Here is a 13,037-nt window from a genome sequence, read left to right as displayed (position 1 = left end):
TAAACCATGGTAACTACAAATTAACCATGATTTTGCTACACTATAGTTTATGGTATTTGTAGTAAAACTATTGTTATACAAATAGTATCAATCTGACAAAAAAAGTTACCACAGTAGTTACCACACTTTTACTATAATAGAACCATGGTTAATTTTCGTAAGTGTATATGATAGTTTGCAATGCAAGCTAGTTGCAATGTGTTATTTAGCTAATTTTTTTATACGTGCAAATAAAATTAGCAAATAATACAAATTTACAAAATAATCTCAGTGGGATATGTTTTATACACCTTAGTGTAACATTTAACAGTTAGAAAACTATGTGCATGTCATGTCACATTGAGGCGGGGCAATTCGCTTCCTTCTAAGTCCGTTTCGTCTGATGCCTTTTAGTCTAAGGCTGTTTTGTCCGAGTTCGTTTCGTCTGATGCCTTTTTATCTGAGACCGTTCTTTAAATTTGTGTTGGCAAATAGACCCATCAGTGAAAACTCATGTGAGCATTTCCTATGAGTGACTTCCTATGAGTTTTTCTTCTTTGTATGCTTTAGATAATAATGCAAATAAGAATATTTATGCTTTGTTATCTTTTACAATGGCAAACCCACCACGCTATGGGGTGTGTGTTTCCTGCTTTTGTGCAGGCAAGAATTTTATCCAGAGCATGTGGAATACTTCATCAGAACTCTCTCCAACCCGAGGGCAGCGTCGAGAGAGTATTTTAGATTGAGTTGAGAGCAGTGGGGAGATGAACATCAGGATGTGACAGGATAAGTGATCCAGCCGCCCCCGCAGGATGTTGTCACTCAAGTCCAAGACCATCTGTTATTTAGTTTGTGGCACTTTGGATTCAGTCCTTGTTGTGTGAACAGGAAGGACCACTGAGTTCACTTTACCCAGCACGCTCTTAGAACAGACTAATACGGTTGATTCTTGGTATAGGGATTAAGAACCTAGTTCTGGGGAAAGGAAAAAAAAAATGATATAAACCGTCCAAATTTATATTCAAGAAAAGAGCGCTTTATCATCCTCGTTGGCTTGAGTGTGGAATAGTGTAGGAGGTTCTTCCTGATTTACCCAAGCGTAAAACACCAAGGGCAAAGCTGTGATATCCCTAAAATCTACAGACTGTCATGTCAATGAGATCTCTTTAAGCAAGGCTGCCGACTCTGTTAAAAGTAGGTGTATGGTTATGTTCCAGTGCCAGAAGGCTCTTTCACCCCCTACGAAGCCTTAGGTGAAAGCTTATAGATGGCTTAAATTTACCACGCAGAGTTTTGTAAATTATGTACAGAGCAAATTAAAATTTCTGGCTTCCTTCCACCCTCAGCAGATGGAGTGAGGTCTGAACTCCGCATATTTCATCACTCATGCGCCCTAAAGAAAGACGAAGGGCCGTGCAAGGCAATAAGGGACAGGTTCTACTTTGACACTGACACAGGTCACTGTGAGCCCTTTGAATACGGAGGTTGTCAAGGCAATGCAAACAATTTCGAGACCCTGCAGGAGTGTGAGGAAATGTGTCTTGTGAAAGGTAAGGCAATCTTTACCTTACTCTTCAAAGACGAATAACCATTAAAATCAATATAAATGTCAAACTTTTTTTTCTAGGAAATAACCTTTTCAGATTCAATGCATTTTTCAGAAAGAGGATGTATTCTTTGTGTTAGTCCTGTTCCATTTTCGCTCCAGTATATTGGATGGCCTGACCCAGACTTGTGTGTCATGACAGTGTTCCACACACCTATGCTTTAAACAGCATTCCAGATAAGCGTATCTTGGTTTAAGTAAAAGCAAATATTACTCATATAGAATTAAGCAATAAGTTATAAGAGACTGTGTTATATTGTGAGTCAAAGATAAAGAACAATGCTCACCAGAGAGTATACACATACACAATATATAATATTACACAATATATAATATATTGTGAGTATCTTTATCTCTTTATTTTTGACTCATTCACAATATAACACAGCCTCTCATAGCTTACTGCTTAATTCTATATTAGTAATCTAAACGTCTACTACAGAAAAAATATTAAGGAAATGCATTATTTTAATTATTTAATTCATTAACTCCATATACATTGAGTTCCAAAAGCCTGAAATTACTAGTGAAAGTGCTTGAGATGTCTTCATTATAGAGTAATTACACATTTAAGTACTGAGTAATATTAATTAACAACATTTATACTTACTATAGTGTTAAGGTTAGGAATATGATTGGGTTTAGGGTTAGTTGCATGAATTTATGTATAATTTACTGTTATTACTACAGTAAGTACTTGTAATATTTGTAACAAGGATACTGTAAAATAAAGTGTTACCTAGTTTTACCCATAAAATATAAATATTAAATGGAAAACCTAGAAAATTAGAAATGTTACCTTGGTAACTAATTGAAATAAGTACTAAAATGACTACAACTGAAATGAAAATGTATTGAATCTATATATACACATACACTGCCCGGCCAAAAATAAATATATAAATAGTTGCTGTTTAGATTTTAATAGGCAAATACTTAAGTGTCTATGGATGGATCATTATTACAGTGATTATTATTTTTCTAGCATGTTATATGTTTGGCAATGGTCCTTTTAACTGTGAAAGTTGGAGTGTGCAGCTTTTCATTTCTTAAACTACCATGTAGGAAGATGTATCATGGCCATATTCCAGGATGACAATGTCAAGATTCATCAGGCTCAAATTGTGAAAGAATGGTTGTGAGGGAGCATGAAGAATCATTTTCACACATGAATTGGCACCTCTGAGTCCAGACCTTAAATTCATTGAAAGTCTTTGGGATGTGCTGGAGGAGACTTTACAGAGTGCTCGACTCTTGCATTGTCAATACAAGATCTTGACCAAAAATTGATGCATCTCTTGATGGAAATAAATGTTGTGATGTTATTTCCATCAAGAGGTGCATCAATTTTTAATTGCATCAAATTTTGTATTGACAATGCAAGAGGTGAGCACTCTGTAAAGTCTCCTCCAGAACATCCTGATCTTAAGGTCAGGACTTAAGGTCTCTGATCTCATTCAATTTTAACCCTGATGAATATTGGCATTGTCATCCTGGAATATGGCCATGATACATCTTCCTACATGGTTGTTTAAGAAATGAAAAGCTACACACTCCATTAGGGTTAGGGTTCATTAGGGTTAACTCCTATTAGGGTTAAAAGAACTGTTTCCAAACATAAAACATGCTAGAAACAATATTCACTGTAATAATGATCCATTCATAGATTCTTAAAGGTGCCCTAGAATTGAAAATTAAATTTACCATGGCATAGTTGAATAATAAGAGTTCTGTACATGCAAATGACATATAGTGAGTGTCAAACACCATTGTTTTCTCCTTCATATGTAAATCTTGTGCTTGAAAAACACCACAGAAAAACAGGCAAATCTCAACATAACACCAACTGTGATGTAACAGTCGGGATCATTAATATGTACGCCCCCAACATTTGCATATACCAGCCCATGTTCAAGGCATTATTAACGTCTGGAGCTGCACAGCCAAATCATCAGACATGAAGGAGGTATTGTGAAGCAAGCAAGCAATGACAATAGCGAAAATGTCAGATGGATGCATAATAACTGTTCATGATCCATGATGTCATGATATATTTAGTGATATTTGTAAATTGTCTTTCTAAATATTTCGTTAGCATGTTGCTAATGTACTGTTAATTGTGGTTAAAGTTACCACATTTATGTTTCATCATGTTTCTTACTGCATTCACGGAGACCAGAGCCATGTCGTTATTTTCATTTTTAACCCGAAAACGCTTGTAGTCTGTATAATTCATAAACGCATCTTCATTCTTATCGAGTCTCTCCAACTGTGTGTAGCTTTAGCCACATTAGCCGTGCAGCACTATCAAACTCATTCAGAATCAAATGTTAGCAAACATCCACAAAATACATTCCATACTTATGCGATCTGATATGCTGCATCACGAACAGTTTGTAAAGATCCATTTTGAGTTATATTGTGAACTTAAGTATTGTTTATGCAATGTTTATTGGAGTCCTGAGCTTGGGGGCGGGGAGCACGAGCATTTAAATGTGTACACACCCCAAATCAGAGCATTTTTAATGCCACCCCAAAATAGGCAGTTAAATCTATGGGGTATTTTGAGCTGAAACTTCACAGACACATTCTGGGGACACCTTAGACTTGTGTCAGCTCTAGGGCACCTTTAGCTTTTTTTTTTTTTTTTTGGCTGGGCAGTGTATTTAAAAAAAAAGGCATGAAAAAAAAATGACAAAAGCACACAAAAAGTACTAAAACCTTAACTAAAATTAAATCTGAAAGTATAATGAAAATAAATGCTAAATACTGTAATAGTATATAAATACTACTTTTCTAATTTAATCTTTTTGCTATCAGCTCAGCACAACAACTTGACTTAAAAGATGATTTAGTAATGTAATATGAATTTCAGAATGTCATAGGATTTTGAGGAAAAAAGGAAAAAACAAATACTTTCTTTAAAGTTTACATGAAAAAAAAAAAAAAAAAAAAAAAAAACATAATCTCAGCATTTTGGACCCCGGTGTAGTCCTTGACATGTAAACAACAGCACATTAGTCTATGGGTGCAGCACAGTGATGTGGGTGTTGCACGTCATATCTGTACTTTACTACGGCTGGAATGCTGTATTGACCAATCAGCATCCAAAACCGGAACTACTCATTTTACAATCATAGATATAACAGGCATTCGACCACGGCATATAGTTTTATGGGAAGAGTGAAGAGTTCACCATGAGGGAGTCACTCCCAGCGACTCATTAACATCTCATAAAAAACAATAACGTAATGCATTGGCGCAGTACTGCAATTATGATTTTGTGTAAAAGTGTCAAGATTATAACTTGAACTATATTATTTTGTAGAGGGCATGACAGATACTTAAAAATACTAAGACTAAGAGCAGGAGAAGAGCTGTTGTTTTGTTCAGAAAACCTTCAAACAAAGACATTGTGTATGTTCCCAACATTCACATACACATGGAAAGCCATATGCATGTTTTGTAGACCTTAAAAACAATGCTCTGATGAATACAAAGAATTCTAATGCAAGGGAAAGCAAACAAACCAAACAGTAAATTACGTTTCATCTTCAATATTGGCATTAAATTAATATATAAAGGCAGAAATGGAGATTACTCGAGTACAAAGAGTCCAATTCATGGCAACAAGCCAAGGCTGAGATGTGGGAGAAACCATTTAAACAATCGGATTATTTCTGCAAGAATAATAAAGAATTCTTGGTCCTTTTCCAATTAAAAAGAGGACAAATGTGCGGTTCACAGTAAAGCCAAGCCACATTGTATTATTTACAGCACTTTGGTTGGGTGAGTCATATCTCATTACTCTTTCCAGTGGGGGTCATTGTGAACTGGACTGGCCCCTGCAACGTTGCCTCCTGTGAGAGATCATCGTAATAATCAGCACAAAACAGACTCTGTCATGTGACTGCTAAACAAGCCTCAGTCCCATCACAGAGTGGGGAAAACAGAAACTTTACAGCTCATTTGGACAAACACCTCCAAGGACATGAGCACTCGTAAATGCCTGCGAAGTATTGCCAAAGATCCCCCATGGAGGCTGAAGAGGAAATTGACTGCTGTGTTTGGATTCATTTCTCCTGCTCTCTTCACCACATGCTCCTATTTATTTTCAGCTCTGCCAAGTCAGTTTCTAATTTCTGTGGCCACCAAACTTGCTTTTCTAGTAATAGAGGGAACATTTTAAACCTTCAAACATAACAACCTTCCTAACATAACATCTGCTCTTCAATGAACCAAAGAGGATTTATGTCACACTCCTCTTGGTTGAAGCTCTGATGTTAGCACCATCACAAACTCTTCTTTATACTCTTAAAGGTTCCAAAAGGTGGTTTGTTTTGTAGCAATGCCATAGAAGAACCATTTTTGGTTCCCCAAAGAACAAAAGTTCTTAAAAGAACCATTTTTTTCTTAGTGTAAAGAACTATTTTAGAATCTAAAGAGCCTTTTGTGGAATGGAAAGGTTTTATGGATGTTAAAGGTTTTCATGGAACCATAGACACCAATAAAGAACCTTCATTTTTAAGACTCTATGTTGTATCATGGAGCATAACCTTAAGCGAATACACTTCTTATTAAAAAAAAAATAAAAAATCTCTTCCTTTCACTTTTGTCTGCTTTTCTGCATTGTAACTGCATTGCGGTACTTTGGCTCTTGCTTGCGATGCTCCAAATTTGTAAGTCGCTTTGGATGAAAGCATCTTCTAAATAAAAAGGCAACAATTAAATGAGTCTACACTGCTTGAATTTAAGCTCTTCTCACTTTTTAAAATTCAGATTCAAAGGGAATCACTGAGGATATGGAACCAACATCAAATAATAAACCACTGTGAGAAAGCAGTGATGAATGTCTCCATCTAGTGAATCAAATTATCAGTGCACTTGTTTGTTTTTGTATTGGTAGGTAAAGTATGAGACATAGAAAGAGACATATGGGGAGAGAAGCATAATTTTCTAAATGTTTTTCTTTGGAGACTGATTCGGTATCATTACACATTTCTTTTGAAATATTAAAGGCGATGTGTGTCATTTTTGTGCCTCTAGTGGCTATAAACGGAATTGCAATCTGTTTGTTTGAGCCAAGGATGTCTATTATGTCTTGAAAGAGCTCTCCATAGCTTTTCCATTCATCTCAATGGTAGTTGCTCAGCTGGTGCAGCACCTACTTGAAATTACCTGTCTTGCTGCCATCTTTGTTAATGGGCACTCAGTTAAACATATTACACATAAGCCTGTCCTTGTCAGTAAATGACAAGCACAGCGAGAGACACTAGCCAGGCATCAATACAATCTCCTTTCCTAAATAGCACCCAAGAGGCTGTTCAGGAGAACAGCAGTTTTGAATTATTCATTTGGTAAGTGTTTTAGATGCATGCCATCTGCACTTCTCTGTTCTGGAAGTATAAGAATATTGACTATGACTATTTCAAATTGCATAATCCATTTGTAGCATTAGTATTCAGTTAATTTCATTCAGTTTATTAAGTGTCCTTGTGAATGTGAACTTTTGATCAATGCTGTATGTGAGTGGTCATTTGCTAAGCTTAATTAGCATTCCTCCACCGCTCTCGGTCAGGACGACTGTCTGGGACGTAGACTATATCAGAACACAGTATCTAATGCAGTGAGTTTAGCTGCTGACTGATGAATTCTGCCACTTCATCATGTACAACACAGTGTGCAAATTGAATAAGGTGTATATGTAGGTCACTTGATGTATGTTACTTGTTATTTAGCTCGCAAGTTTTATCTACAGAAACTTGCGGTATTCAAATGACTGGGATAATCCACCTTTTGCCCATCTTGGCAACATAGTAGTCATGCAAATAAAATCTGACAACAGTATCTTAAAGGGATTCTTTACCTAAAAATTAATTTTCTGTCATTATTTACATTATCGACTCGTTCTTAAGGCCCGTTCACACCAAGAACGATAAGTTCTTAAGTTCGCACGCTGCAGTTTCAAAGTGTGTACAACATGTTTTTGCTGTTCTTGTTGCATTTACACTGCTTTAACCAGATGTCCACAGCATGCTATGTTTCAAGTGAATATCTAGTGTAATCAATCTAATTTAACAGTGAATTTAGCTGACGAAGTCAATAGAGTGGACTAAATACAACATATTTAACGTATTCTTTTTCACTGCAACATCACAGGAAGCAAGACAGTGTTACACTGTTTGCTAGTCTGGCATAGTGATCTCATCGTTAATACTTCTCACCATTCCGAGGGTATGACCGATTGTTTTCCATATCCATTTCCTTTAAAGAATCGTTGAAAATGGGGTTGACTTGTCAAACAGTGGTGGTTTTTTCTTGACCTCGGTGATTAACTTCTCTGCAATGTCGTCTGCCATTTTAAATGTGCGAGCCCTTAAATTAGAATGGATTCTGATTGGCCGTCCATGTTTTATCGTTCAACAGCTGGAAAAATTTTTCTGAAAGTGATGCCAATGATATAGTTTCTCTATATCGTTTTAGTTATAGCTGTGGACAGTGCTGTTCTTTTATATTTAGAACGATTTTTAGAACTATATCGTTATCTTTATAGCTATCATTCTTGGTGTGAACGGGCCTGTTTCAAACATGTAAGACTTTATTTCTTCTGCAGCACACACACACACACACAAATATATACAGTAAACACAGTAAGGATATACAAGGCCTAAAATTAATGCGATTAAAAAACATTGTTAGTGAGTATATGAAACGGTGTCAATCGCCAGTTGGCCGGTAACCTTTATGAATTCTAACAATGCAATGTCATGAGAACATGGATGTGAAGAAATGTGAACGTTGCTTGGAACAGTGCTGCATTGTCACGAAAGGGAACTCAATTCATTTCTCACAAGCTGTGGAAAGTTTTCTGTGCACAAACATCCAAAGCGCACGCTCAGAAAGCAGTGTCTCAGATAGTGTGTGAATACTGAATTGAGCTATCTTTAACATCTTATTGCGCTTGAAAGGACATATTCACACAAAGTTATCTAGCAAATATAGTCGGTTATGTCTTAAAGCTGCAATATGTAAAATTTTTGCAGTAAAATATCCAAAAACCACTAGGCCAATGTTATATATTTTGTTCAGTTGAGTACTTACAATATCCCAAATGTTTCCAACTATTTGTAAATTGTGAGGACCCGGGACGTGTGAGGGTTAACCGCGTTAACCTTTATTTTGTAGAAACCATGGGAACGCCAAAGACGCTTTAATATATTACATGTTTTAATAGACAAGGGAACAATCACTCACTGCTTGTCTGAATTACTATTTTAAATGTTAATAAGAATTAATCTACGTTTAATTTATACAGTGAAGACTATGCAGTGATTGTTTTACATTTGATTACTTTTTTACATTTCTGTACCTGAAAATTTGTGAATTTTCTCTGGTATCTAAAATGTTGGTGTCATAACTGCCTGTTTTTGCAAAATGGCTAGTAAAAATATTTTGGACCGGTAAATTTTCTCAAGTCACTGGCCATTGGCAGGTGTGGTAAAAAGTTTAGGCCTTGTGTGTATATATATATATATATATATATATATATATATATATGTTGTTGTTTTTTGTTTTTGACTCATTGTATGGACAAAAACATTTTTTAGAATTTCATCTTTTCTATTTTCTGCTTAGTAGAGATTTTGCCCTGATTCTAATCACATTTGAACCACTTTCATGCAGTAGCCTAAGTGACACTGCAATTAACATTGAATTATATTTAAAAGCAGCAACCTGCTTCAATCTGTTTAGTCACAATGTGATGTTTATGATTAGGTTTGTGCAACTCACCATTCCCTCTAAATGCGATTTATCCGAAAGAAGAGAGAAAATCAAAATACCCTGATGATTTCTCCTAGCTGATTGGATTAAAGCTGCCTTTCTCCATGATGAATTGCCACTTAAGTGAAATATTTTAATTAGCAGCAGCCATAAATAAATTCTGCATTACAGGGCAAAAACGTGGCTGGAAATTAAGTGATTTTTTTAATCTGTGGAACTTTGGAATCCAGCCATGAATTTATCAACAGGGTATTTGCTATAGATTGAGCTAAAACATATCAATCACTCCAGCCTGTCTGTGGCTTATGGCCAGCGGATGTGTTAAGGCAACTGGTTCTGCTGAAAGCCATTGCTTTAATGTTCGATTCCTATATTTGTTTAGATTAATCATGAAACGCTCAATATCTTTATTAATATGCCATAGTTTATCTGTTGTGCAAATATTTCCCGTGTTCTCATTGTAAAATCAATCTTGCACAAAAACAATGGACAAATCAATGCCTTTTTTTTTCTTTAGTGAAGGCAGTTTCTCAAACTTTTAATTATCTTAAAAGTGCTGTAAGTAGCTATCCAGAGCTGTCAAATTAAAGGTAGCAAACAGGGACAAATATTAATTTCAAAGAAGAGACCTCGAAAAATAGCTTACTGTGTAGCTTTTATAATATAATGAAATGTTTACAATTTCTGTTACTTGCAAAAATAAATCTAATGGCTTTTTCCAGCCAGAAGGTGTAATTATTACAACTCATGTTTATCAAGCACAGAGACTGCTATTTTTCTTATAATCATAGATATTTTAAATATGGTATTCCAAAAACAAAACAAAACAAAACAAAACACTTGTAACACTGCCTAAGACTGAAAATGTAGCTTTAAATATAGGAACACATGATTTATGGTCTGACCCATCTTTTTGCTGTTGTTGTTTTTTTTTTTTTTAGAGGATAAGAGTCCATGTCATCTGGAGGATGAGCCGGGGCCATGTCGAGGACTGGTGCCTCGCTATTTTTTTGATTTCAAGAGCAAGGAATGCAAACGATTCTTTTATGGCGGCTGCTTTGGGAATGCCAACAACTTCAAGACCATAAAAGATTGCAATGAGAGATGTCTATGTATGTACCAGCAACAATACATTTCTCTTCTCTGCAATTTTCAATAATAACATATTGTTTTTGTACAAGCTCTGTAATTAAAGTCATCTGCATGACAAAGGTTACAGCCCTTTAGTATTCTGAGCTCTATAACCTTCATTCCATAGTACAGTTAGCACTTTTAATTTAGACATAAATTCAGCTGGTTGCATTCTATTTTTAGCAATAATTTTAACCATCAAAATCAGTGCAGAACTGTAAATGTAGAAAATGATATCTTTAGGAATAAAATTGTCCTTGAAAGATAGGGCTGTTACAATATATTGGACCAGACAGCAAACAGACAGTTTGTTTGTTAGAGCAGCACTGCACTGTATCTTATTTCACATGTGAACAGTGTGTTTTCACAGATGTCTTAAAGGGGCAGCAGCTTGTTTATGGTCAGAGAAGGTGAAAAAAAAAAAAAATTGACAAACAAAAAACCCATTAATAAAACTATAAGGTAACCCCAGGGTAGACACAATAAATGTTTCTTTGTTTACTACAATTGGATTTTTGTTTAGTTGACTGTTCCACATACCATGAATACCCTATTTAAAGGAGCAGTAAGCGATTTCTGAGAAACACTAATATTTGAAATCAACCCAAACCTTCATTTTTGCTCCGCCCCCAAATGCACGAACATGCAACGCAAGAGTGGATGTCTCTTTATAATAGCTGAAAGGAAGCTAAATAATGCTTTGCGAAAAATAAAGCAAAGATGCTGAAGGAATGACAAGGAAGAACAAAAAATGAACATACAGTACACAAGTCAAGATATACAAGCAAGAGTTATCAGCAGCACTCGAACACTGTTTTAGCTAAAATTACAATAGCAGCATATCTTGGTTCTGTGAAACATAGCAAAACCAATGTTACTCACATATGAAGCAGAAACAATGCAACTTCGGTGTCCGTTTTCAGGCCTTAACACTTAGGTCTCTCCAGCACTGGAAAGCTTTTCTAATATTAGCGTGGGTCCTAAAGCTCTTGCCTGATCATAATCCTTCTTTTTCCAGTGATATTCCTCTGACCTTGACTCTTTTGTAATGTCTCTCAGCCGTCTCTCTTTTCTCTCTCTCTCATGAGTGGACACGCCCCCTACTGCTGATTGGCTACGAGTGTGTTGTGGTGCCCACTTTCAACAGCGCTTCTCAGAAATTGCTTACTGCACCTTTAATTTCTAGGTGTCCTAAATTTCCTAAAAGAGCCACTAAAATGAAACAAAATACAAAATGCTTCACTACTTTCCTCATGTTGAAAAACACTGAACAAAATTGAAAATGAAGAGTCAAGTGAAGAGAATGAAAGGCTGTTTACAGAGAGATCATAGAATTTAAAGGGTTAGTTCACCCAAAAATGAAAATTCTGTCATTAATTACTCACTCTCATGTTGTTCTACACCCATAAGACCTTTGTTCATCTTCTGAACACAAATTGAGATATTTTTGATGAAATCCGAGAGGTATATGACTCCTCCATAGACAGCAATATAATCAACACCTTCAAGGTCCAAAAAGGTACTAAAGAAATTGTTAAAACAGTCGACGTGACTGTCGTTCAACCATAAAGGATGAGTTCACTTTCAAATGAAAATATCCTGATAATTTACTCACCCCCATGTCATCCAAGATGTTCATGTCTTTCTTTCTTCAGTCGAAAAGAAATGAAAACATTGCAGGATTTTTCTCCAGATAGTGGACTTCAATGGAGTCCAAACGGTTGAAGGTCAAAATTACAGTTTACAGAGATCCCAGACGAGAAATAAGGGTCTTGTCTAGAGAAACCATTGCTCATTTTCTAAAACAAAATTAAATTTTTATAAGTTTTAACCATAAATGCTCATCTTGAACTAGCTCTCTTCTTCTCTATTAGAATTTCAGCAGTGTAGACACTGCTAAGTGTATTACTTCCCTCCACAGGTCAAAGTTTGAACTAAATTGTCATATACCATATGCTAGTGCAAGTATATAACAATTAGTTCAATCTTTGACCTGTGGAGGGCAGTAATACACTTAGCAGTGTCTACACTGCTGGAATTCTAATAGAGAAGAAGAGAGCTAGTTCAAGATGAGCATTTATCGTTAAAAAGTATATAAGTTTTTTTGTTTTTTGTTTTTTTTTAGAAAATGAGCGATGGTTTCTCTAGATAAGACCCTTATTCCTCATCTGGGATTGTGTAGAATATTTTGAAGCTGCAATGAAACTAATTTTAACCTTCAACTGTTTGGGCTCCATTGAAGTCCAATATATAGAGGAAAATCCTTGAATGTTTTCATCAAAAACCTTAATTTCGTTTCGACTGAAGAAAGAAAGACATGAACATCTTGGATGACATGGGGGTGAGTAAATTATCAGGAAAATTTAATTTGAAAGTGAACTAATCCTTTAATGTTATGAAGCGACGAGAATACTTTTTGTGCACAAAAACAAAACAAAAATAACTTTACTCAACAATATCTTGTCTTCTGTGTCATTCTCATAAGCTGTTGTTTACATTGAGTGCTTTCAGATTTTACGTCAGAATGCTGACTCAT

The 13,037-nt window shown here is 35.6% G+C and overlaps 2 protein-coding genes across 8 annotated transcripts in view; one reads left to right on the top strand and one right to left on the bottom strand.

The window, feature by feature from the left end:
• LOC125270643 overlaps window positions 1-13,037 on the bottom strand; it is a 154,586-nt gene that overhangs the window by 58,547 nt on the left and 83,002 nt on the right. The window lies entirely within an intron of this gene.
• Window positions 1-13,037, top strand: part of tfpia (tissue factor pathway inhibitor a) — a 34,341-nt gene that overhangs the window by 16,217 nt on the left and 5,087 nt on the right. The window contains exons 2-3 of one of the 2 annotated variants that reach the window (XM_048194470.1): window positions 1,329-1,532; window positions 10,312-10,482. In XM_048194470.1, coding sequence (XP_048050427.1) covers window positions 1,329-1,532; window positions 10,312-10,482 — 375 coding nt within the window. The remainder of the gene's footprint in view (window positions 1-1,328; window positions 1,533-10,311; window positions 10,483-13,037) is intronic. The other variant, XM_048194471.1, reaches the window with a different exon arrangement.

The sequence above is a fragment of the Megalobrama amblycephala genome, linkage group LG6 (genome assembly GCF_018812025.1).
Source record: "Megalobrama amblycephala isolate DHTTF-2021 linkage group LG6, ASM1881202v1, whole genome shotgun sequence".
In the NCBI taxonomy this organism is placed as follows: Eukaryota; Metazoa; Chordata; class Actinopteri; order Cypriniformes; family Xenocyprididae; genus Megalobrama; species Megalobrama amblycephala.
Note: the sequence above shows the minus strand (reverse complement) of the source record. Positions and strands in the feature narration are given on the sequence as shown.